The 27,315-nt window shown below is 40.5% G+C and overlaps 1 protein-coding gene across 1 annotated transcript in view; it reads right to left on the reverse strand.

Moving 5' to 3' along the window:
• TMA16 (translation machinery associated 16 homolog) overlaps positions 1 to 27,315 on the reverse strand; it is a 63,773-nt gene that overhangs the window by 13,726 nt on the left and 22,732 nt on the right. Inside the window, exons 3-5 of the mRNA XM_036762406.1 lie at positions 22,834 to 22,871; positions 16,331 to 16,415; positions 12,144 to 12,292 (exon numbers count right to left, since the gene is read on the reverse strand). Of these exons, the coding sequence (XP_036618301.1) occupies positions 12,144 to 12,292; positions 16,331 to 16,415; positions 22,834 to 22,871 (272 nt within the window). The remainder of the gene's footprint in view (positions 1 to 12,143; positions 12,293 to 16,330; positions 16,416 to 22,833; positions 22,872 to 27,315) is intronic.

Below are 27,315 nucleotides of genomic sequence, written 5' to 3' on the forward strand. Positions count from 1 at the left end.
AAACACCGTCTATTTTACTATTGGTAAAGTGTAACAGTCTTTTTACATCAATAAAATTTATAATAAATATGTGTGTATATCACACTGTATCAGTAAGGCAATGATGACAACAATAACAAATAATAACAATAATAACTACAGGTGACAATCGTCCAAATGCCTACGTGGCTCCGCATCACCAAGCACAGGAGCCTCTCCACACAGACGGTACAAGTAGAACATGCATTCAGACACCAGAGAACCAGACCCCACAAGCCCTTCTATCCAGTCTATCACAGCAGTAAGACATTCAATACGCAACATCACAACATGGAGCCTCGCCACCCCAAAACCTCCCCGACCCCCTGCTGGGGCCTTCCCAAAAACAAGTTCTATCACAAGGGCCATTAGCAGCCATAACTGCTCTCTCTCGGCATGTCCTGTGACATAACTTCCTTTTCCTGTCAGGAAGCTCCTCCTACCACAGTGACTTAGGTTTTCTATGACTAAGCAGGTCACATGGCCTATGAATGGGTGGGAAAGATCTTCAAACCTAAATTGCTGCTGCTGCTGCTGCTACTACTACTACTACTACTATAACACACACACACACACACACACACACACACACACACACACACTCACTCACTCACTCACTCACTCACTCACTCTCTTTCTTTCAGAGAGCCAGCTGTCTAACATTTACTGGCATACCCCTGACTATGAGCTTGTCATTCCCTTGCTAAGTCTGGATAGGTTCATTACCAGATGACCTATAGGGTATAAAATTTCTCAATGAAAGAATATGTTTTCTTAAGCCCTAACAAATCATATCTGTATAAAATTTCTTCTAAATGGTTTCTATAAGTTAAAAGTAAAATTCAAGAGTTTATTTTGAACTCCTCTCTCTTTTACATACATAAATGTCGTATACACATGCATGCATACAACTCTCACATATATATACATACATACATACATATATTATTTAGTGAGAAAGGACATGATTATTCATTACATAGTTGATTTGTCATTGTCTAGAATTAGCAATAATCCTAATTTTAGGTCTGAATAACTTCCCTGGATCCTTTTTGGCTTAACAGAAATATAAAATACAAATAAAAATACTTAGGAAGGAGCAGTAGCCAAGAGTTGCCAAATAGTAATTATCTCCATCTATGGCCTTGATGGTCATTAGCTCTCCTACTGCTGGAAAGCTCCTTCTTTTGTAAAACTAAGTATGTATTTTTTTCATGAAAGTTAAAGCAATCACAAATCTAACATGATAATATCTCAATAATAACATCCCAACAATAAATCTGTATTTTTCTTATTAATTAAGGCAATGGAATGAGGTCAACCTGATGAAGGCCAAAATACATTTTATAGCCAGTAGCACTGTTTTTACCTCTTCAGCAGGTATACAGACCACCAGCCATCCTTATTCAATTAAAATAGCGAACAATTTTTCCCTTAGCTATATAATCAGTATCAACATTAAAATCATTCATTACTATCAAGTTTTTCTCAGAATTATCATAGAAGGGCAGGGAATTACAAAAGCTAGGATTTACATAGCACTTATTATCTCCACTGCATAGATGAACAAACAGACTTAGAGAAATGAAGTGATTTTAGAACGAAACATCTTAACAGTTTAAAGTAGTAATTTTATCATAACTGTTAATATTGTCAAAGATTATTATATTATTGGATGGACTTTCTCATAACATGGGGATATAATGTCTCCACCTACCTCATAAGGCTACCAACAGGATCAAATGGGATACTATGTGAAAAACACTCTGCAAAAATTTCAGCTATAATAATGTAACAAAAATCTTAACCGACATGTAGAAATGGCAAAGACCTAATTTTTGAAATTTCGTCAGCATCATTTTACATTTCTCCTGGGAATGACCATGATTCATTAGCATTCCTAAGTTCCTTCTTTAATCTAGAGGCACTAAAGACAATTTGGTTTACACTTTATATTGTTATATTTGCAACAAGAACTCAGAAAAATACAACTTCCATCATGTGAAAATATTAATCAACAGTTTCTTCATCTTGAGCTAGTAAACTGCAACCCTCAGAGAAACACAAACCAAAACAAGTTATAATATATAAACCTCCAGAGACAAGGAAATTTATCCTACCTGAGCTAATTACCAAAAGTAATCCCTCCTTTTTCAAATGATTGTGAATTTCAAATATGCAAGGGGCTACCATGTTCATCTCCCAGATCTTCCCTCAGCATGAGGCTAGAAGTCCTCTCACCACTCTTGCTGCACACCCTGGTTTCATGACAAGACTGAATATCCTTCCTAGGATGTAAAACACAGAACTAAAAACAATATTTAAAATGTGGAGTGACTAGAACATAGAACTAGAGCCACCGTATTTCAAACGTGATTCTTCTAGAAATAAAACTTCAGATCCCATGACCTCTTTAAAACTGCACCATTATACTGGCAACTCGTATTTAGTCTTTTTCCATGGACTGTTGTCTATTCACACTTTCCCTACTCCCCTTCTCACTCCCAACCTATACTTTCCAAAGTAATTTTTTGCAGAAGTGTAAGGACTTCACATTCAATTACACTTTTTGTTAGCAGCTTCATTCACTGTTATGACCTATTGTGATCTTTTTCAATTATGATGATGTCATCTGGCACTGTTAGCCACCCCTCTCAATGGTATGTCATTCACAAATTTGAAAAACAATCCCTCTAGAACTACCATCCAATTCAGAACAAGTAGAAAGAGGGATAGAGCCTTTGAGACCACTAGAGAGCTCCCTATAGGTTGACAATAATTAATCACATCCTTAAATTAATAGGTGCATTCAGAACTATCATCTAACCCACATAGTTCTATGATAACAGACTATTAAATGTCATGATGAAATTCTAGCATATCCTATCTATCAGTCTTGTAGCCCTGGCTTAAGAGGAAATGAAGTTAGCTTAGCATGATTTATTACTACCAGCTTGGATCATAAGGAGCACCACTCTCCCAAGTGTTCTCACAAATCTTATTCCTCCTGCCTTCAACATCACATTCTAGAAGTTTGCTAGAAATACTACAGTTTGTACACTGTAATAATATTTGACCATCTCCAGTACAGTGGCATCACTTTCATCTTCCATGATTTTTCAAACACCATGAATAGCAGTTCAGTCAAAACATCTGCATGGTCTTTTAGTACTCAAAGATATAGCTCTCCAGACATACATACATACATACATACATACATACACACACACACACACACACACACACACACACACACAGACACACACACACCCCTCTGATCCCATCTCCTGATCTTTAACTTTAATCATCTTCTCTTTTCTTTTATTACTCTCTAGAAACTTCATCTTCCTTTTTCCTGTTTTCTGTCCTGCTTTCACTAGATCAGTGGTGGAGAACCTTCAGTCCTTTGACTGAATCCAAACTTTACAGAATAAATCCCCTTAATAAAAGTTCTGTAAAACTTGGACTCAGTCAAAAGGCCACACCCAAGGACCCAGAAAGCCATGTGTGGCCTGGAGGCTGCAGGTTACCCACCCCGGCACTAGACCCTATCCCCTCAAGCTTCCTAGAATCTTAAATCCCTTCCTGAGCACTGAAAAAGCTGTCACACTTGCTACTTCTACTACACTTCTCTCACTCACCCAGACAAAATTTAGCTTCCACCCACAGCATTCAATTGATCTCTAAAGATACCAACTGACAATTCTTTTTTTTTTCCTGTCCTCATCTCTGACCTGTCTGCTGCATTTACCACTGTTAACCAATTTCTCCTCAATACTCTCTGCCCCCTGAACAGTCCTCTCCTAGTTCCCTTTCTGCCTGTACAAACTGTTGTGGTCTAGGGGTGCTGGAAATCCCAAAATTCAAGTGCAAAAGGTGCAGGTCTGCCTCTAAAGAATTTGACTCAAGCCTTAAGTGAGAGACCAGGTTTATTGCACCACTAATGCAAGTGAGCTAGATTTTAAGAATCTGAGCATTTAGTAGAGGAGACTGGACTTTTTTTTTTATAGAGAAAAAGGATGTGGGAAATTTTGGATGAGATCAAGGAGTGGCCAATACCCTGGGTTGGCCCCCTCCCCCCATAACAGATAAGGGGTCTAGATGGGATTTAAGGGTGGCAAATAGCCTGGAGTAGAACAGAGGTAATAGACAATGAAGCTGGGCTGGGCTAGAGGTAACAGAGAATTGAAGGCTGGGGCTTAGTCAGAGTCACAAAGAAAGGACAGTTGAAAGGATTGCTGGGATGGGCAGATGCCTCAGGCAAAATCCAGGGATCTGGGCCAAGTGGAAAAGACCAGGGCCTTTTAGGGGATAGTTCATCATTTCACATGCCCTAGCTATGGGCATTCCTCAAGCTTTTGTCCTCTGTCTTCTTTTCCTTCTAAGACTCTTGCTTGGTAATTTTATTAGCTTCCCAGAGTTTTACTATAATTGCTTTGTAGATGATTCACAGATCTATCTATTTAGCCCTGAGCTTCAGTCCCCTATCACCAATTGCCTATTGACCATTTCAAATCTAGGAGACATCTTAACCCAACTTACTCCAAACTAAACTGGTTATCTTTCCCTCCCAAACTCTCTCCTCTTCCAAGCTGTCACACTACCTCTATTTTTTGTTCCTCTCACTCCTCTCCCAGTGCATTTAGCTTCCATCCTCCTCATAATATTTCTGTCAAAGGCAGCACCATGTTCTAGTCTCCTGGTATGATGGGGTACAGTCTCTGGGAACCCCCTTGAACTCTACTTGAATCTTCCCATTTGATCTGGCATTCACTTGAGGCCCTAAGCCTTTCATTATCAATATGCCAAATTTCTGTTACCTCCGAATTGTCTTAGGCTACTTCCCACCCTTGATCCTATCAATCCCATTCTCTTGGTTCCTGGAGTCTGAATTCTAGTCACCCCAGTCCCAACAAGATCCTCCTTAGACTCCTCCTCAAGATCCTCCCTCGACCCCTGTATCAATAAGGCAAGATTCATTCGAGGATGACCATGAACATGCCTGTATGGTTCAGAATCACAAAGTATGAAAAACTCTCTAGGTAGAAGGCAGAGGAAGTATAACATTATTTAGACACCAGAGGATCCAATCCCAAGACCAATAACCCCAATTCCATATAGCAGTAATTATATTCAAAAACCAGTAAAACCACCTCAATGTAGCAACAAGGAACTTATAACACAGAATTATAGCAAGGAACCAAGACATCCTGTTGTGAGACTTGAAGAAACCAGTTATTGCTGACAGAAGACCCCTGCCCCTGATAAAATCCCCAGAAAGAATGGCCTCAGACTTTTTGGCATTTAGCAAATGTCCCTGGGGTTCCGTGACTCCTCCAAGGAATGTCAATAGATAAGATTATCTCACCAAAGATAACCTGTCAGATCTTTGATCTGTCAGTACCTTTGTTTGGGGAACAGGAACACGAGATTAATTAACCACTGCACCCTGTTTTTTCTGTATAAATATGACTCTTTCAGCTCTACTCATGGCCGTTCTGATTTGGGTTGAACCCCAAATGGTCGCTGGCTAATAAATTCTCCAATTAAAACTTATATTCTGTGATGTGTCTAGCTCGCTCTTGGTATATAACACTGTAACCTTCCCCACTGCTAGGGCCTTCCCGTAAACAATCACTCACAAATCCTGTCTGCTTGCCTGTGTCCTCTCCCGAAGTTCCTTGCAGTCTCCTGGATTCTCTGGATTCTCAGTTCTCCAATCTCTTGATGCTGTAGATTCTCAGCTCTTTGACCTCTGCTACTCTCTGGTCTGCACTCTCCACTCTGCAAGTCTCTGGCCCTCTCTCAATGTCTTCTTGATGTCTGCTTCTCAATTCTGCTCCTCTCACGCTCTGGGCTCTCCTTATATACAGTGCTAGCTAGTATCTGATTGGCGAGAATTAAGGTTTCTGATTGCCTGAATTCATGCACATCTGATTGGCTAGAACTCAGTGCACGAAGCTCGGATCTTAGCGCCTCTCCTTAGGGCCTGGAGGGCTTCACACCTCTTGTGACCTAATTAGCAAAAGAGTGTGGCCCTGGGGCTTGGCATCTAGTAAGTAAAAGGTGTAAGCAAAGGCCCTATTGAATGGGTGGAGAAGATCTTTAATCACATTAACACCACAATCCCTCCTCCCATCATCCCAGACTACTTGACCACCCTTAGATCCCTCCCACAATTTTTCTGTATATAAGTCTCATCTTGCCTCCATAAAGGTGCTCACATTCTATCTAGCCTGCTTACAAAGGCTCAAGGTTCAATCTGGCCCACTGGCATTAGCAATACAAATGCTCAGGCTCCTTAAGACTCTACCCAATAAGGTGAATCTTCAATAAATTTTGTTTTCCTTTAGCTGTAAGAAGGCTTGGGTTGAATTCATTCAGCAGGACCCAGCGTGTCAGTATTTTGGGGTCCCAAGGACCCCTAAAAACTCAACATGTCTTTGACTCCTAGCTTTTACTCATTAGTTACCAAATCTTGCCATTTTTACCTTCACAATGTCTCTCGTATCCAACCCCTTCACTCTTCATATAGATATCACTTTATTTCAAGTCATCACCTTTTACCTAAATTACTTACAGTAATTACATGGGATCTTAGCTGGAAGCTATGTGGAACATAGAGTGGAATAAGTCAAGGAGACTAAAGTATTTTTCCTTAAGTAGAGATCTAACTATGTCCCCTACTCATTCAACTCCAGTAGCTCCCTATTACCTACTGTAAGACAAAACGTAAACCCTAATTTAGCTTTAAAAGCTCTTTACAAGATGATCTCAATCTATCTTTCCAGACTCACTGGACATCATTCTTCCTCAAACACTATGAATTAACTAAACTGGTTTTCTCTATGTTCAAACACATCAATAGACCTTCCTTCTCCATGATTTTTCACTGGCTTCTCTTCTCACCTAGAATGCACTTCCTTCTCACCTCCACTTCACAGAAGCCTTTTGTGTGGGGTGAGAGCACCCACAAGCAATTAATTAAAAGAGTCAGAGGTCTCAAGGTAGAAAAAGAAAACTTCTTTATTACTCGAGAAAGGGTGGTCTCTGAACCTGTAGGGAGAGGCGTCGCCCAGAGGCTAGAACCACAATCTCACCAGAAATCTAACCCAGGAACAAGGAAGTGAAAAACATCTTTTTCCTTATTTGGCCAGGCTCATGCTGAGGTGGTAGTGGAGAGAAAGTGGGTCCAGCTACTATAAGTTCCAGATTCCTATAAGTCAGGTGATTTCTCAGTAACTCGAGACTTGGGCCTAGCTGTCAATCAGAAGCCCTGAGCCAAGCTGATCCCATTTAATTTACAGAAAGGTTGAGATTTAGATTCCACTTGAGGTCCTCATGATCCCACTGCCTTCTCTTCCCCCAAGATTCAATTCAAGCATCACTTTCAACATTCCAATCCACAACTGCTTGTGTCCGCCCTGCCAAAGTACCTAGTCTTTAACTAGATATCTCTTTCAGTTTGTTCTCGAGCAAATCAAAATAAGTTATCATTCTTCCATCGATGGCAGTCAGCAATTACCCTCATCATCTGATCTTTCTTCAGCCCAAAACAGCTCAAACAAAACTTTTTGGTTAACCTTAAGTATTCATCACGAGTCCTAGATCCCCTTGAGCTTTCACAGCCTGGCCCCCAGCTTCTTCACACTAGCTAGTCATTTTCCATTCATTACTGTGGTAGTGATCAACATCCAAAAGAACGTCCAGAGATATACCTGGAAGGAGCCATATCTAGAGGGAGCCTAGTGGCATGGCTCTGAAGTCCTGGGACTACGGTCCTTCATGAAGCTGCTAAGAAGCAGTTCAAGCCCCAAGTCTGACATTAGCTGTGAGATCAATAAACAATCCCCTTCACTTCTGAATCTCACAGTCTTCATCAGCAAAATGAAGTTAACAATATTAGTACAATCCACTTCAAAGGATTTTATTGTGAGAAAGCACTCAGCAAAAATTTATAACGTGAAGTGCCCCAGCAAAGTATTTCAGTAGTACAGGAAACTACCAAGGAGGAATCTCTCGCTGCAAGGCAGAACAACATCTACTCTGCAATTTCTAATCAGGGTGTGTCAGAGGCTGACCTAAGAACCTATTTTCACCACACAATGGTAGCCACTTCATAATCGTGGCACCCTGTGGTGCATGGGTTTGTTTTGGTTTTTTTTTTTTTCAGTCCAAAAAATTGGTTTATAACCTTTCATCAGTAGTCATCACATGGTATATATAATTCTGTTCCTCACACTACTTAAAAAGTAAACAGAGCAGTAATGTATTCACCAGTGGCATATGGATGTGCATTTATCTCTCAGGCATTGTGAGCTATGAGCCTAGAATTCTCAGCTCACAGGCACTGTCAGTATATTTCCCTGAAAGCCAACTTTCGTGGTTTATTTAGAGCACTTCAGTACTAATAGTACTGTCATTCAACCCAATGAAGAGCCATAGGCTTGGGGGGCTGGGGGGGGAAGAGGGGGGAAGGTGTCCATAAAGCTGCCATGAGTAAGCTGAGTGATATGGTAAGACTTGCATCTTCCTGTGCTAGCTGAATTATATAGTTCATCTACCAGCGATACATTAGCGTGCAAAGCATTTCTTGCTGATCACAGGTAAATATAAAAACTATTCCGTGGGCCTCAAGTTTAAAGTGATTGTGTTCACTGAACAGCATAGAAGTAGGCTGCAGAAAAGACAATTTCCAGTGAGCGAAAAGTTGGTTGGAGACTGGCAGAAATTAAAAGACAAGTAATACTGGCACAAACTGGGAAAAAAAAAAAAAGCTTCCCATTATGGTCCTACCCCACTTTTTTGGAAAAAAAAAAGACAGAAATCTGCAAGATTATGCGGTAAATACAGTATGGGTTTTCTAGACTCTAAGATTAGCTTTTTGCCATTACAACATATTGCTGCTTGGTATGTAAACGTAAGCTATCATAATCCACATTTAAAAAAAAATAGTACACACAACACTAAAAAGGATGCAATTAGACTGCTATGATATTTTAATTATCAAGTAAACCAGAAATTCAATTCAGTAAGTTTTAAATAAGAGACTACAATGGGCTCAAAACTGCTAAGCAATCTTCACTAGCAAGCTAAGGGCACTGTTCCATAATGTCACAGAGCAGATATTTAGAGGGCCTAAATTAGCCTTCAGGATCAGTTCCCTAGCAGATGATTCCTTTTTAACCTGAATTCCAAATCAATCATAAATAAATTCTGCAATTTGCCAATTATCTGAGCCCCTGACTTCTTTCACCTGCTTTGCTCTTATTGGACATTTTCCCCTATTCATCAAAGCTTTGAAACGGGAAAAATACTGGAATATAAAACCCAAAGCAGTCAATTTTTATTACTACTACAAAGATCTCCAAAGTTTAAAAAATATTGGAATAAAGGCTAGGATTATTCTAATAATTTCCTAATTGTTGTCCTCATTTGCAGTTTCTCCTCTCTCCCATCTATCCTGTTGAGGTTCATGGGCACCCTAGAATATTGAGGTATAAGGTCATCTTGAAAGAATTTGTTCAGGCTGTCTCCAAATCAAGTATAGGCCTTTACTGGGGGTAACACAACACAACACAACACAACACACCATACAAAAACACACCAAGCAGGCTCCTTTGTCCCTGAAGGAAGACAAAGGTCAAGGAAGACCCCAACTTAAGGGAGAGGCCCAACAAGAGAAACCTCAACTTAAGGAGAACACCCACTCATTAGCAATGAGAGGCTAGAGATTCTCATAGTGGAAAACCTGCTGTGGGCAGGGAGATGAGGTAACCAAGGACAGAAGCTCAGAGTTTGGGTCATTATTATTCCACTGTTTACCCCAGGGCAGAGGGGTAGGGGGGCCCCAGTTAGAGTATATCATTGACCAACCTACTTGAATCTCGAGGTCTCCTTAAGTGGCACTTAAGATAATGGGCTTCTCATTGACCACTCTATTCCAATTGCCATCTCCCCCCTCAAGAAGTAGGCACTCAAATTCATTTGGGGAAAAAAAGGCAAAGGTCATGCATTCCTCATCAATGTGAATCACTGAAAAAATAATCTTCCTAAAGCACAGGTCTGACCCTCTGAGAGCCAGAGTCAACAAGCATTTATTAAACACCTACTATGTGCCAGGTTCTGTGCCAAGCACAGGAGACACAAAGAAAGGCATAGGACAGTACCTGCCCTCAAGGAGCTCACGATTACAGTTGGGGAAGGTGGGAGGTTATCTGGCATAGGGGCCTGATCAATTCCTGTGATTAGGGTGGGAAATGATCTGAGGAATGAGTTTCAGAACTGCTTTCATCTTGGGGAATGAGGAGTTTCTGCAGATCATGAAGTCCAAGAAAACAACCAAGGCACTCCCCCATCCAAAAAGTATTCAGTGGCTCCCTACTATCTCTGTGAGAAATACAAACCCCTCAGCCTTCACAATGTAGATTCCAGATCACTTTTCCAGATTTATTTCACATTTCGTTTCATTACAAACTGTCCTACTCTCTGTTTGGCTTCTATAGCTCTTTCTGTATTGGCTATCCACCTGAATACCTACCTAAAACCCCTTAACGTCCTTCAAGGCTTAGCTCAGATAATACTTCCTATTCAGTTTTTCTTGACTTCTGTTCTCTGTTCACTGTTCTCTTGCTCTTTTAAGATCATACTTTATTCAGTGTGCACCCTATTGTATTCCCCCAGTTAAAACGTCAACTCTTTTGAGAGCAGGGGCTGCTTTTTGTCTTCTATCTCCTGTGTCTCACACAAAGCCTGACAACTAATCATTTTTTAAAAATTGAATTGAATTAAATGTTAATCCATCTGCAGATAAAATGAAGCTGGTTAGATCGAGGTTAAATCTCGAGTAGCTAAATGTACCTAGAAACAAAATGTCGGCGCCTCTCTTCCACTTTTTTTTTTTAAAGAACTACTGATGAGCAAGATGTGATCTTTTCTTTCCACATAATTTTTTCTCCCTCATAGGTGACTCTGACACATCATACTAGCCGCGCCCCCATACCTAGAAAACAAATCACTAACCAAATCAGCCTTCAATTGACTCAAGTAAAAGATGGATGGTGTGTGATAGGAACTCTCATTTTTGAGGATGGATATTAATATTCCAACACACGGGGAACTATGGGAAGATAATGATGTGTTGGGACCTAGAGGAGCCCAGATCCCCTACAAACACCTTATTAAACACTCTAGAATGCACCAGAGTTTTCCATTAATTGTAGCAGCTTCTTGGCTTGCCCTTCATCATGTGTCCTCACTATAGTCAAGTCTGTGCCAGATAAGTGTAAAACTTGGGTAGCATTCTTTTCAAAAAGATTTCTGGCTTTTCCTTTACAAGGTGCAGGCATAAGAAAGACAGTTTGTCTTCTTCATTTATACAATGGAAGGAATGAGTTGATTTCCAAATATTCTCTGCTATTCTCCTTAGTTAGCGAAGAGAAACACCTAGAAGTTCCTCCTACAAGAAAGACCACCAGAATTCTGCAGAAACTCTGAGCAGACAAGCCTGGGTAGAACAAGACATGCAATCAACAAAGGGCAGAAGGCAGATTCAGAATAGTGCCCAGACAGCAACCAGGCAGCCCCACCTGAGGCACAGAAGGCAGGGTCAAGACCACAGGCTAGGTGCATCGGTGTGCACCTGTGTCCAGGCTACCCCATACCCAAGCCACAGCAAAAAGAAGGACCAAGGCAAGCCCCTAGGCTCTTGGATGAGGGCTGTTTTCAGGACAATCAACAACATCTGGTTAAGACCTGTCAGTCTCATAGCTAACGATGGAATCAACTTCAGGTTTAGAATTGTGTAAGGAGAATGAGAAAGATATGGAGCCAAGGCCAAAACCTAAGCCGAACCATCAGAAAACTGATAAAACCCAGGAATTCCTACAAAAATCATTTTTAAAGACTGGACTAGCACTTAGTATCCCTATATAAAGAATATTGTCTTACCCAAAGGAAACAAAAAGTCTATTTAGTTGTGAAAATAGATAACAGCTCTAAGCAAAAAAATTAACCCAAACTCTACAATTGGAAAAGAAATCAAAAGCAACCTATAGAAAATGGAAAGTTAAATTAAAACACCACAAATTGAACAAAGATAGAAAAATTACTATAGAGGGACGCACCTATGCCATAGCCTTCGTAGAGTTTCCGCTCACGTTCCACCGTCTGTTTGATGACTGTTTCTCGAGAAAAGTGCCTCCTTCCCTGTCTGCCTTTGATGCTGTTCTGTAACTCAATCTGTTCCAGTTCACTGTCGAACCGATGTAAATAACTTTAAGAAAGAAAAGAAAAGGATTGGAGCTGTGAAATTTCCATTATTCTGCAAAGGAATTCATGTTCAGCATTCCTTGTCCAGTCATGTTTAACCTGCAATGTTGATTTAATAGTTGACACTTAAATCACCACAGATGGCTGAGCTTAGAATTAGAACTAGGTTGGAGGCTAAGTTCTGCCAATAACTTCCTAGGACTTTGGGGAATTCACTTAACCTTTCAGGGCTTCTAATTCCACATTTGTGAAACGAGAGACCCACACTAAACTATCTCTAAGGCTTCTACCAGAGCTAACGTTTTAGGAAAAGAAATAATCATAGCCCATGGCTTATAATTTTACAATGCTCTTCACATGTTAATTCATTTGATCTGCCTAATGAGGAAGATAACAAAATTAGTATCCCCATATTATAGATAAGGACACTGAAGCTCAATAAAGTAAAGTAACTTGATTCTAGTTACAAAAGCATTACAGTTGCAGAATCCTGACTAGGACCCAGGTATTGGAAGCTATAATTGAAAGCTATAAAGATGGAGGCCACAAGCAGCCAAAAATAAAGCATAAGTCTTCATTTCATCACTTAACTGATTTCACTGCTACTTATCAGGCCACCAGATTTGGAAGCCATCGGAAGAAAGTACTTGAACCCATGGAAGCCAATGAGATTGCCCCAAATGCAGAAAGAGAAGGCCAAGGAGACAGCCCTAGAGAATACTCAACAAAAGAGTCTGAGAAAGAGCAGTCAGATGGGTAGGAGGACTAGAGAAGAACCACTGGGAAAGCCAAGGAAGATTATGACCAGGAGAAAGACAGGCTTCACAGTACAAAAGCCCCAAGCAGAGGACTAACTCTTTGACTTGGCAGTTGGGAGATTATTAGTAGCCTCTGGAGTGGAGGGGCTGGAAGCTGGATTTTAAAGGACAACTGGGTTACTGGATGATGAGGAAGCAGAGTAAGAGGGCAGAAGATTCTTTCTAGGAGAAAGGAGGATGGTAAGAGTACGAGACACTTTGTTAAATGGGGGGAGACTTGACCATGTTTCCAGAAAGAGGCAATAGAAGGAGAGACTGAAGCAAAATCAAGAGGCAATGATGAAAGGAGCAGGTTTCTGGGGAAGAGTACAGGAAGGACCAAAAACTTTGGCAAGAAGGGCTATCTCAAAAAGAAAAGTAAAAAACAGCAGTGTGGGTGAACATGTATGACTTGAGATACAATTTAGGGGGAAAGAGGGATCTCACAACAACTGCTTTTTACTTTCTTAGGAGGTAAGGACATCAACTGACAGATTGATGTGGGAAATAACGCAGGCTTGAGGAGAGATAAGAAGGTCTGGTAAGATCACCAAGAGCAACAGAATCATCAAAGAATAAAAATTTACCATGCAACAGTCAGACTGTAACTTCCTCTAGTATCATTCAACAGTCCAGGAGTAAAGAAGGCAGAGGTGGGGGTGATAAAGAGCAAAAATTGGGAGGGTCATGAATGGTGGCAAAATGAGCAGATAAGGGATCTACCTTCCGGTGCATAGCTCAACTGGTGTGAGGACAAGCAAAGTGGGACTTTTGTTGTTGTTTCTTTTTGAAATTCTGCTTCCCAAGCTTATGCTAATATTGTGTGTGTGTGTGTGCGGTAAGCTGGAAGATTGATATCCCCTTGGATCTCACTCATGGGAAGAATACTTCACCTGAGAACTCTTGAGAAGAGGTTGAGGCTACCTAGCCGTTGTTAAAGGACACCCCCCCCCCCAGCTATGAATGTGAACCCAGAAGAAAATGAGCCCTGAGCATTGAGAATCAAGTGTGAAGAAAAAGAAAAACGAGCAGAAAGGAGGAAAATGAGCACAGCACAGCAGTGGTGGCAGGAACCTGCTGAGCTGCAGAAGCTTGCATAGCAATGGGGTTAGCTGAGACTGGGATAGTTGTCTATTGTTTCCCAGTCATCGTGTTACTTTTGGTAGCTAAAGCTAACAAGCAAAGGAGCCAGGGAAGAAGTTTCTTTTAAACTTCTCTGAGCCAAGGCTATGGCCCAAGAAAGAGCTTAAATGGAGCCTTAAGTGGAGGTGAGACATAAAGCAGGAGCAGAGAGCTGCCTGCATCAGGATCCAGGCAGGAGCCAGGAGCCGTCCTACCGTAAACCTGCAGCCATGGGGCTTGGAATTAAGCCCTGGGTCAAAATGAAAACTTGGTTGCTCAGCTGTCCCTCAGGTCTTGGAAGATGGGGCTGGAGCAGTGTTAACACTTGGATTCTGGAGAAGGACACATCCCCAAGAGGACTTTCCTTGGACACTCTGTTTGGATTGAGGGGACTGTAACCTACTGTGACCTAGGGGTGGATGTCCTGTGCTAGGGAAGACCCTGGCTTGGGATCCCCTGATTATATAAACAAGTATTTTGGGACAGTATGTTATATATTAAATGATAGGTTTTGTTTAAGACCATGTGGTCACCCTGGTAATAAGTTGTTATGGTGCTATCAATGTTATGCTTTAGTTTCTTAAATAAGGTTTAGTTTTGAGTAAATAGAGAGTTCATTATACTATGAGAATTGACCCTAAGTAAATATGTTCCCAGCAGCAGCCCTCAAGTGTGCTGTGCTGATTGGTGTTACAGCTGGTCAAAACTGCCAATAGAGAAAAGGGTGGTCAGACTAGGGGTAATCAACTAGAATAGGTGGGAAGAAACTGGGAGGCAAATTGAGGATAAAAAATAAGTACAGTGGGAGATGGGAGGAAGAAGGGAGATAGGGAAGAAGAAAGGGAGGGAAAAATAGAGTCACTGAAGCACTCTCAAATGATCAGAGCAGAAGAATGGCCAGAAAAATAAGCAGACCTTAGAAAGTATCATGCTCAACTTATTCTAAAAGAAAGATCAAGCCATATATGGTGGAGATCCGGAGTTTCACATACAATCTCTCTTTTTATATGCTTGTATGCATAGCTGAAATGCCAATTTTAGTGTTTAAGTGTAGAATAATACAAACACATACACATATATACATATACATACACACGTGTGTGTTTTTTAAAGAAAAGGTTTTGGTGGAGAGGGGAAGAGAAGGGAAGGAGGTTATACTCTAAGGGAATTTCAACATGGAGGTGGGAGAGTTATGTATGAGAGGCAGAGGTAGCTTTAGTCTGCAGAAGCTGAATCTCATTAAATGGGAGATCAAAGAGTTTGAGGAAACATCAACAAGTATACTGATGTCTCCAAGTGTGAGGACAAGGCATGAGTGGTAGACCAAGGCAGTAACTCAAACCATTTCAAAACAGAGAGAGAACCTGGAAACTAGAAGATGACAGCAAAACATACAAACTGAATAATACAGAATAGAGTGAACCTCAGTGGAGGAAGGCTTGTAGAACAATGCTATCAGAGGAAGGGTCTGGCAGTGACACTAAAGAACAAGGATTAGGCCAACCCTTCCTCTTGGCCCCCGTGTGTCCACAGTATGAAGAGAGTAATCTGGACCTGAGAGTCCACTGTCTTCCGAAGACAGACAGATTTCCATGATCACAAGAAGATTAAACAGTGTAAAAAAAAGATCTAAGATGAAAGAAGATTTGTTAATGAGCAAGTAATATCATAGAACAGAGGTATCAAATCACAGGGTCCACAATACTCCCAAATGCTGTTGAAGCAGATAAAAACATAATTGGGAAAAGGTTACAAAATAAATAAAAATACAATAAAACATAGATAACATTACATTTTAAAACCTGGTCAATTTGAGGCTCTCAGGGATCCTTATGTACAGATTAGTGGCCCTCTTTTCTATTTGTGTTGAAGCTGCTCCTTCCTTGCCTCAGGTCCCAGTCTTTCTAGCGCAAGCAATGGTGTCTGTGGCCTTCTTGGTGTAAGCAGTAGGATTTTCCTTGAGTTCCCATACTAGTAAAGTTCTTCAATGGCAGGAACCATTTCTTCCCCATATATTGTAGGAGAGTACTAAGTAATGAATACAGAAACAGGTTCGGCTTCTAAAATATTTTAAGGGTTTCCCCTTTCCGCTCTCTCTACTCAATGGTGTACCCAGTTCTTACCTCTCTATTATTTCACAAGCATCTTTCTTTGTATACTCTCTTTTGTCAGGATCAAGGTGACTTTGAAACCATTGCAGTTTCTCACCTACAAGGAAAAGTGATAAATTATTGAAACAATACTAATAGGGTGCTTGGGTACCTGTGCTTGGACCAAAATCACATCTCTCCCTAGCCTCAAAACACTGTCCCTAGCAGTTTTTCTCTAGCAAAACATTGGCCAGCTGTACCTACAGAATTTATTAGTTTGAACCAGCTGTGTACTAGCTGAACTAGCCGAGTACTGGGTCATAGAGATATTCACTACTCACTGACTTATCATATGCATGCCAGACCTAGACATTTGTATACTCCCTTACATTTATCTTGTCTAACAAGACATTGATGGGAGTAGCCTGGATATTTCCCAGTTAGCCCTGACCATTATTAGTTGACTTAGTGACGTTTCAGGCCTAAAACCACACCTCCATGTAGCCCCCTCCTTGGGCTATTTCCCAGTGAACTCTGGGTAAAATACCTGCACAGCAGATACAAAAAGTATATGTTCCTTTAAGAACTGATCACTCCTCAACCACTCCCTAATCCTGCCCTGAATCACCTAATTAACATATTTGGCACATGTTTTACTATAGAATAAACTATATAAACTTTACCAGTAGCCCTCTAAGATTGCAGGTTCCTTAAGAACTCTTGCCCACTGTAAATAGTAATAAATCTTTGCCACCTTGACTTAAAGAATGCTTGAGTCCGTGAATTCATTCCAGATGGCCTCGACCCTCTCATACTCTGGTCCTTGAGGGGTAGCCCCCCTCAACAATTGGTCTGGGAACTCCAGTCTTGGGGTTCCTGGACTTTGTCCCAATCTCAACAATACCAGCCAAACAATCAGAAGTTTCTCAAACACGCCATTAAAAACTCCAATATTAAAACATTTAACATTACATTAAATCCACTTCAGTGTTAAATATATCTCAGAGCAGGCTGATGAAACTAATTTTGCAAAAACAACTGTGTCATGTATTTCTTATCTGATGGGGGGCAAAGAATATATAGAAAAAGTTTTAAGTAGTTGAAGGACAGAAATAAAAGGCGAATACACATGATTTTAAAATGTCTGTGTATGATTTACAGTCAATACCAAACAGATGACAGATATCAGTGTTCCATCTGAGCACAATATCAAAGCACACCACTAATTTCTGGCTTAAAGATAAATGTAACAAGACTAAGTGGGACAGGGTGGCCTTGGCAGGCAGCAGATACAGAACAGAGTTGTGTGCCCATATCAGTATCAGCACATAGTGGGTTATGTTAGCTTCTCAGAGGGACCTGATCAGGTGAGATCTTCCTAACCTGCTCCTTCCCCAACCAGGCCTCCCACTCCCACCCTTCAAACTAGAACTGACCAGAAGGCAAAGTATAGGAAACAGCTGGAGTGTTTGAGATACCAAAGAAGAATGGAAATATAAGACAGATCATCTCTTTCTTCCCAGTGTATCTGGGTACCAAGGGCCATCCTGTTTCCCTGGCAGACTAGTTTGTATGACCAGGAATGAATGAATGAAGCATTAAGGGTTTACTATGTACTAAGTACTGGACACAAAAACAGAAAATTAAAGACAGTCCTTGCTCTCCAGGAGCTCACATTCTAATAGGGAAGACAACAAAACACAGAAGGTTAATCCTACGGTCCTTAGGGAGTAGCAGCAAAACAAATATTGTTGCCTCTTCTTTCATATTCTGATGCGGAACCATCAGACACTGCACATGACTTTGGTGGCAGAAACCTTCTTCTCTGAATCTTTAGGAATTCTGGGTAGAACAGTAATTGGAGGAGGAGATGCAAGGCTGCATCTACGCAAGAGATGCTTCCCGGTGCTTGTGGTGGTGTGCTTGCCTTCCCTGTGTGTAGTAATTAGTTGGCAGCTATTAGATGATAGCTGTGAGGGCTGGGCTGGACCCAAGACCAGTAGTCTGGGAGGTGCTGCTGTTCCCAGGTCTCTTCTGCTTATCGGACTACTGGTGGTAGCTAATCAGCAGCTGTTGTTGATGGTGATGAGCTATGGAAACCAGGACGTGGCCTCCTCGGTCCCAGAAAAAAAAAACCTCAGATGACCAAGGCTCTAAAAAGGTGAAAAGAAAAACCCTCCCATACTACCAAGTGTTGACTGATCCTGTGACTGCCCATACGTATCTCAGCAATCTTAGACAAAAGCTATGTAATTTGAGGGTAACAACAATGGCAGTCAAGCTTTGTTTGCCAAATCCATGCTGGACGATGTCAGTCATGAAGACATATCCCATGGCCAGGCTCTCATGAGCTACTTGAATGGTTTCTTCTAGATAAACAAAAGAAAGATCCATCTTCCATGGCTCAGGAGAGCCGTGAAATTCTGCTTGGCAGAAGCATCAGCTCTGTCTAGAGCCAAGAACATGAGTACCATTTATATCAACTTTTGCAGGGTATGAGGGAGACCCAGAATTCTCATACCTATCGATGGCACTAACACATCCATGTTAAAAACCTTGGCAATAATCTGTTGTTGTTCTGTTCAGTCGTTTCAGTTGTGTCCAATTCTTTGTGACCCCAATTGGGGTTTTCTTAGCAAAGATATCAGAGTAGTTTTCCATTTCCTTCTCCAGCTCATTTTACAGAGGAGGAAACTGAGGCAAACAAGGTTAAGTGACTTGTTCAGGGTCACAGAGCAAAGAAGACTTTAAACTCAGATTCCTCAGAACCCTGAGGATTTGAATTTCTTCTTCCTGAGTCCAGGCCCTACACTCTATCCCTATGCCACTTAGCTTCCCTTTCACAACAAATGATGAGTTATATCTGCAGAAATGGTGATGGAGGATTTCTAGTTTCTCTGGCATCATAAAGACAACACAAGGCTGAGAAGGGTTGAGCAAGAAGTCTATATGATCCAAAGAGCCAGTGGCTTCCCAGCACAGGTGTCAGGTCTCTACAAACCTGAAGTGGACACAGGTGAGTTATATTCTGCTCTGAAAGGCCTGATGGTTCTCGCTGATATCAAGATCACTCCCTTCTCCCTGAAAAGCAATACAGATGAGAAGACAGCCTTGACCTTCACTGACAAGGCAGACCAGGATCTGCGCCCTAACCTTACCGCACCAAAACAGCTACTTCCATCTCACAAGTGCTCCAGGACACTGGTTTCTACTTTCACATTCCATGGGACTGCAGTAGGTTTGGTGTCTCTAAAAATTTGTTCCCTAAGTATTTTCTCTAAAGACCCACTCTCAACTGTTTTTTTTTCCATGTATCATGCAGAAAAGATTCCCCCTCCCATTTATGGATTAGACCTCAATGGCCCCAAGGTCCCTTCCACTTCCAAGACTGAATTACTTCATGGTTTGCCCCAGATCACAGAGATAGTAAAAGAAACAGCCTGGAATCCTGCAAAGGGCCCTGGATTTCCTGTGCTAGGAGAGCCAATGTCTAAAACCAATCTGTGCCTCACTCTCCCGAATGGAAGCTACTTGAGGACAGGAGTTTTACTTTTGTCTTCCTATCCCTGCTCCCCAGCACAAGACCTTCAGGGCCTGTTAAATTGAACTGAGCCTCTGGAAAAGGGGGCAGATGGACTCCAAACTCTCTGGGCCTCAGTTTCTTCCTCTGTAAAAAGTGGACAGGTGGCTTATCTCTAGTATATTTTTGTCTATAGCTTGTTTGTACTTTGTCTCCCCATCAGATTTTTTGTGAGTTCCTTGAGATCAGCTATCTTATGCCTCTTTTTGTATTCTCAGCATTTAGCATAGCTCCTGGCACACACAGTAGTTGTTTCATAAATGCTTATTAACTGACTGACTCTAAGAGGGGGCAGATGGACTACGGACTCTCTAAGCTCTCTGGACCTCAGTTTTCCTCAGTCACATGGGGTAGTGGGGTGGAAGGGCTCTCTGGGCCTCAGTTTTCTCCTCTGTCAATGCCCTCTATCTGCTGGCCTGAGGTCCGGGGGTTGATGTCCACTTTCCCCAGAGTTCAAGCAACAGGATGGCTCAGCTGCTCCAAGGCACCCAGGGAAGGGACAAGTCATCATTCCCACCAAGGATGCCAACTCCCCACAGGACCTGCCCCCGAGCTCTCCTGCTGGGATGCTGCTTGCCCCACATGGCTGGGGGGTGAGGAAGGGAATGGGCCAAGGTCAGCCTAAGACCTCGGGGACATGACGTCTCAGGGAAAGGGGGGGGCGCTGAGGGCTGGAGCCCCAGGCCTTAGGAGGGGAGATGGCTAAGAGGTCAGGACCATTCACGACATGATGTCCCATGTAGGCGACTGAGGGCTTAGAGCTGGGCAATAGGATGTGAGGCAGGTGCTGAGTGGAGATCGCCAAGACCAAGGTGTCTCAGGGAAAGAAGGGGAAAGCCTGCTTTCCCTGCCCCCTTCACACCATGTGTGCCTTCCCAAGCAGGAAGTCTGGCTGCCACAGGAGACAAGAGAGACACCAAACCTATGAGGTTTGGTCAATAAATCAGGGGGATGGAGAGAAGAGTAGGCAGAAAGAATGAATCTGACAGTTGTTTTTGTTCTCTGTATATCCTGCATATCAGATCCTTATCATTAATACTGGAAACAAAGATTTTTTTCCCCAATTAACCCTTTCCCTTCTGATTCTATTTATACTGAATTTTTTCACACACAAAAACTTTTCTATTTCATGTAATCAAAATTCCTATTTATCTTTCATGATTGCCTCTATGTCTTGTTTGGTTAAGAATTCTCCCAAAGTTGTGAAAAGTCCCTGAGGTAGTTCTCTTCTAATTTTATTATGGCATGACCTTTCATAATCTTTGCAACAAATATCTCTGATAAGGGTCTTATAATCAAGATGTAGGGGAATTAAATAGTTTTCAAAATAAAAATCATAAACTATTAACAACTATGAGAAAGACCAAGAAGAGAAATACAAATTCAAACAATTCTGAAGCTTCACCTCACACTTAGTAAATTGGGAAAAACTGGGCATTTTCATTGGCTGCTCCCCATGCCTAGAATTCTCTTCCTCCCTCCTCTCAACCTCCTAGCTTCTCTGGCTTCCTGCAAGTCTTAGCTAAAGTCTCATCTTCTACAAGAAGTCTTTGCCAGTCCTTTTTAATCTTAGCACCTTTCTTCTGAGAAGATCTCTGTCATACACTGTACACATTTTATTTACACATAGTTGCCTGTAAGTTGTCTTTAGTCTCCCCCTTCCCTTTAGACTTTTGAGTTCCCTGATAATGGGGACTGTTATTTATTGCTTTTTGTCTTTTTGGGGGGTCCCCAGCACTTAGAACTATGGCTATCACACAGTAGGTGCTTAATTAATCCTTGCTGACTGTGATCCAGAGCACCTACCATTGTATATAGCAAAATCACTAAGGAGGTCAAAGACAGAAAGAATGGACTCATACACACCAAAATATTCACAGCAGCACTTTTTATAATAGCAAATAACCTATATAACCAGACAGCACGGCGAAAGAGCCCTGAGCCTGCTATCAGGAAGACTGGAGGTTTAAATCTTCAGTCACTAAATAGCTGAGTGACCCTGGGCAAATCACCTCTCCCTGCCTCAGTTTCCTCAACTGTAAAATGGGGATAATAATAGCACCTACCTCACAGGATTGTTGTAAAGATCAAATGAGAGAACTCAGCACAGTACCTAGCATATTTAATAAATGGAGCTTAATAAATACCCATGCCCTGAAATATTTAATAAATGGTATTTGTCCCCAGCCCCCTCCAAAAACAAAAAAACCTGGAAATAAAAGTAGATGTCTATTGAGTGGTGAATGGCTAAACAAACTGGAGGATATGAATACAAACGAATGTTACTATATAGTAAGAAACAATATGAATATTCTAGAAAAACATGCAATGTCAAGCAGGCAGAATCACAAAGCAATATACAAAATGATTACAACAATGTAAGTAAATGAATAGCACCTCCCCCCCCCCAAAAGCAACTAATGTCGTATAACTATAATGATCTCCTCAAAGAGGAGAATGTGTCTCTCTTCCTTCTTTGCCGGGGAGGGGGAGGGGGGTGCCACAATATGGGTGTGGAAAACGGCACAATAAATATCTGGTTGGTTTCATGAACTGCCTTATTTGTCCCTCTTTCTAGTTTATTCTTTGTTAAACAGAATGGCTCAACAGATTAGAAATAAAAGTGACGTAGAAACAAAGAGATGAATATGTTATTTAAAGGAAAGAGAGAGACTGACAATCAGGATCAACTTATCTATTTTAGATCTCTTGGAGGTTTCTAAAGGTGCTATCATGGTGCCTATATAATCATGTCAACTTACAAATAACAATTTTAGCAGAACAAAGCTAAAAATTCTTTGATAAGATTTCATTTGAAAGATTTACTAAGCAGTTCACTTTGATAAAATGCTATTTTTCTAAAATGTAAACTGTAAGGAAGGTACATTTGTAATCTGTATAATTAGTAAGTTATCTCTAAATTTAGTCTGAACACTAAATAAAGCAATCCACTTACCTATAATGTTTAGACGCAAAGCCTTTTCATTCTTCAACCTTAGAAGAAAAAAAAAAGTGTTAGGAAACCTCCAAGCAATTTTTAAAAATCAATTAAGAACTAGTATAAAAAAATTGCTCAAAGGGTGTTCCCCTTTCAAAGCTCATTTTTTATAGGAGATTAGTTATATTCAACTACATCACCTCTTAAAGTATTTCCTGTATTTCAAATCACTGAACCATGAAGTCTTATTACTTGCTTCTCAGATCCTTGACATTTAAATGAAACCTACAGGAATGAAATTGTTAGGAGTGAAGCTACTCAAACAGATTAAGATATAAGTTAATTATCTCATGACAAAATAGGCACAATTAATGTGTATACTGGAAATGTAATACATTTAATTGATAATGCTAGCTAGTATTTAATTCAACATTTATTAAGCACCTAATATATAAAAGGATCTGTGCTAAGTGTTGGAGATACAATGATTAAAAATGATAATCCATGCCATCAAAAAGTTCACATCACATTGTGGGGAGCACAGCATATACACCTCAAAGTCTAATACAACTACAAGGTCGAATATTATAGAGAACAGAGAGATGCTGATAAAGTGCTCAAGGAACATGTGAGGAAGGACATAATATGTTTACTTTGGGGGAAGGGAGGAATAGAATAGAATCAGAGAAAATGGAGATGATATCCGAGGTGAGCCTAGATAAAAAAGATAAAAGATTCCAAAAGTCCAAGATAAGAAGTGAGTGCATGTCAGGCAGGTGGGATGGCCTGTACAATGCAAGGGGCAAGAGCTGGCATGCTGAGTTCAAGAACAGTTGGGAATCTAGTTTGGCTAAACAGTAGAGTGAATGATGATAATTATAATGTGAAACAGAGTTGGAGGATAGGTTGCAGGCTGTCAAGAATTTGACATGTCAAGCTAAAGAGTTTCTATTTTATCTTAGAGTTAAGTAGAGATGATAGTGTGAGGAGAATGGTACGTGACAGTGTGAGTAGCTCTAATATTTCTTCTAATCAAAATCCATGATCCTATGGAAATAGTGAGTTAGAAGAGACAGAAGGCCCAAGATCATAATAAAAGAGAAGGATTTCAGAATTCAAAATCCTAGAGGCACAATACGTTGTGGGGTAACAAGCTTTAAGGGTCACTCACTCTTGTGGGTGGGCTAGGATAGAATGGCAGTTGCTAGAGTTGAAGAGGTTTAATGGACTGAGAAGATTAAGTATTTGTTGGGACATCAATATGAAAATTAAGTCCCCAAATATAAGGGCATGTGTTGAGATGGTAAGAAGACTAGGATGTGAGCCACGTATTCAAGTTATAAAAGGAAGAACAGTGACTAGGAGGAGGTCAGTGGATGGTAGCAATTGTAATAGTAATCAGGGCAGGACTTTTTGCTGTTCTTCTCTTAAGGGCTTTTAATGAGTCTGGCCTTTGTTTGAATGGGGCAGGTAAAGTGGGATTTTTTTTGTCTTGGAATGCTTCTCAGCACTGAGGCAGTGGAGAGTCATTGATTTGTATATGATGTGGTACTAGTGAGTGACTGAACAGGGTATATCTACTGGAAGGTTAGCATTTGACTTTTGGGGGTACACTCATTGAAAAAGTGATGAAACTCTGGGCAAGCCGGTGAAACAACACCCCCCTCCCCGACTTTGATAAAACCAGATAGATGTTGGTGCTTCTCTGGTAACTATGTATTGCTATGGATAAACTGGTTTGTGTTATCTGCTCTATTTATATAACGTATGTGATTTGTAATTTGTATTTGCCCTGAAGTTCAGGAGGCTGATCTTTTTCCCCTGAACTAACTGAATGATAAATGTATGTTTCATTAAATTGAGACTGTTAACCCCTTAAAGTTGCTTTCCTTAGAAAAGCAGATCAAAGAACCTGTGCTAGCAGCTTTCTGTGTGCTCTTGTTGGTCGTTCCCTCCCAAAACAGCTGCTAACAATATTATTGTTACAGCAATTAAGATCTGGAAAGGTATACATTTCAGAGAATGCTAGCTTGCCGAGTTATTGTCTCAGAGTGGTATCTCAAAGTGGCAGTGGGAAAAACAGACTATCTGGCCCCACCAGAAGAGAAGATTTGAAAGAAAGAACCTCACACACTGGGGAGGGTGACAAGAGATGAGGTGTCTTCAGTAAGAAACTAGTATCACAAGATAGGTGAAGTATGAATAGCAGGTATATCTTAAGTTTTCACTTTCTGCCACAATAAAGAAGTCATAATGACCTAATGTGCCACTGCCATTTAAATTGTTTAATCAAATCATATGAACGTGAATTTTAAATATTAAACAAATTCAGTCATTTTTCAGTCTTATCATTCTTTGTGATCTCATTGGAGTGGTTTGCCATTTCCTTCTCCAGCTCATACTACAGATGAGGAACTGAGACAAACAAGGTTAAGTGACTTGCCTAGGGTCACACAGCTAGTAAATATCTGAGGTCACATTTGAACTTATGAAGATAAGTCTTCCTTTCTCCAGGCCTGGCAATCTATCCACTGCATCACCTAGCTGCCCATTTAAAATACAGGTATTTCCCATAGGGTACTCATTCTTTTGAAAAGATAACAGCAAAAAAAGTACAAAACTACAAAATATATATAAAGAAAAAACAGCTCAAATAAGTAAATTTCCTAATTGTGGCTACTCCAAACATTAATAACATTTAAACATTGGGCATGTTCAATGAATGACCAATCTAGCAAAGTTAGCTTCAGAATGATATATACACAATAATATGAGGTTGTCAGCTTATCCTGCAAAACCATGTCACAAACTAAATAGATACACCAACAATTCTGGTACTGGAAAATGCTTAAGTAGATCATTTTAAAGCACAAATGTTTTAAAATACAGTTTTAAATACAGGGGTAAACTATCATGCTTCTCAAAATATAAAAAGGATCTCTAAATTTTTAAGCATCATGTTCACTTTTTATCTTGGTTTCTACATTGTTTTTTTCCCCCACAATGAGTCATCCTCACCTGGTGTCTAGAGTTCCTTGCTATGTGCCCTGCATGACAAGCAAGAGATGACAGTGCATGGCAACAAGATGTTGCCATGGTGAGGATGTCAAAGAAATGAAGTCAAAATTAAACAGTACATTATAGTCTCTTTCTCACTGCTTATAAATATTGCATAGTTGGGGTAAATTAATCTAAAATATCTTACTATTTCCCTTTAATTTTGGCAAAAGCAGAATTTGAATGTAGTTCTACCTAAATGCAGGAAGATTACCTAATGTCTGTATACCTTTTAAGAATATATATGCAATTTCTTTTATGTCTCAGCATTGCTGCTCTAGTAAGAGTATCCTACATATCCGTAGCTCAAAAGAATCATGTGCAGTGGTACATAAAGGGTCTTACTTATCCCCTGACATGGTGATGGGGTGGAGTATACTTAAAATTATGCCATTTCCATGACCTTTCTTTCAATAAATACCCCTAGAGAGCTATTGTAAGGAGACAAACATTAGAGGGAAAAAAAAAAAGAAAGAAAATTAGATGTCCTCTTGGTCCCTTCCAGAATTTTTGACATTCAAGCTGCATTTGTTCAAATGAACCACCCTATTTCTGCTAGCTACAAAGGAAGTCATCAGCTACTGTATCCCCACAGTCCAAGTATTCTAGGTTGTCTGAAGCTCTATTTCTGTGTGTCCTTCAGGTAGGCTTTTTGCCATTTTAGCTTGCTTCGACATCCTGCCATCATCCTATCTGCATCATTTCAGCAGATGAAAGTCTTTAAACTAAGCACAATGTTCTCACTGCAGGCAGAATGAAACTCACTAAAACATTGTTCTGTCATTTAATATTTTTAATTTTTTTATCTTTTGTTTTTATATTACTTATTTTTTCTAACTGTCCTTCTCCCCTTACTCTCTCCCAAAGAGCCATTCTTTATAATAAAGGGGGGAGGGGGGGAGGGAAAAAAAAACCATCAGTAAAACTAAGTCTGATGTTGCATGCAGTGTTCCACGGCTATAGTCCTCCCACTTCTGCAAAAGCAGGTGGATGTATTCTTCTATTACTTGATCATTATAATTTTACAGCATTCAATTTTAATTGCTGTCAATTTCCCTATTTACACTGTTACAGACAGTTTCCCTGGTTTTGCTTGCTTCCCTTTGCATCAGTTCATATAAGCCTTTCTGTGCTCCTCACGTGTCATCATTTCTTAACTCTAGTCATCATTTCTTACAGTACAGTCATATTTTACTACATTTGTGTACCGCAATTTGCTTAACCATTCCTCAACCGATGGCCATCTACTTCATTTCCAGTTCTTTGCTACTATAACTATTTTGGTGTACATGGGTCCTCTCTTTCCATCAACTTCACTTGGGTATATACCTAGGAGTAGAATCCCTACCTCAAAATATATGGCCATTTTAATCACTCCTAGCACAATTCCAAATAGATTTCCAAAATAGTTGGACCAATTTACAATTCCAACAATAAACACTA

Source organism: Trichosurus vulpecula, chromosome 6 (genome assembly GCF_011100635.1).
Source record: "Trichosurus vulpecula isolate mTriVul1 chromosome 6, mTriVul1.pri, whole genome shotgun sequence".
Lineage (NCBI taxonomy): Eukaryota > Metazoa > Chordata > Mammalia > Diprotodontia > Phalangeridae > Trichosurus > Trichosurus vulpecula.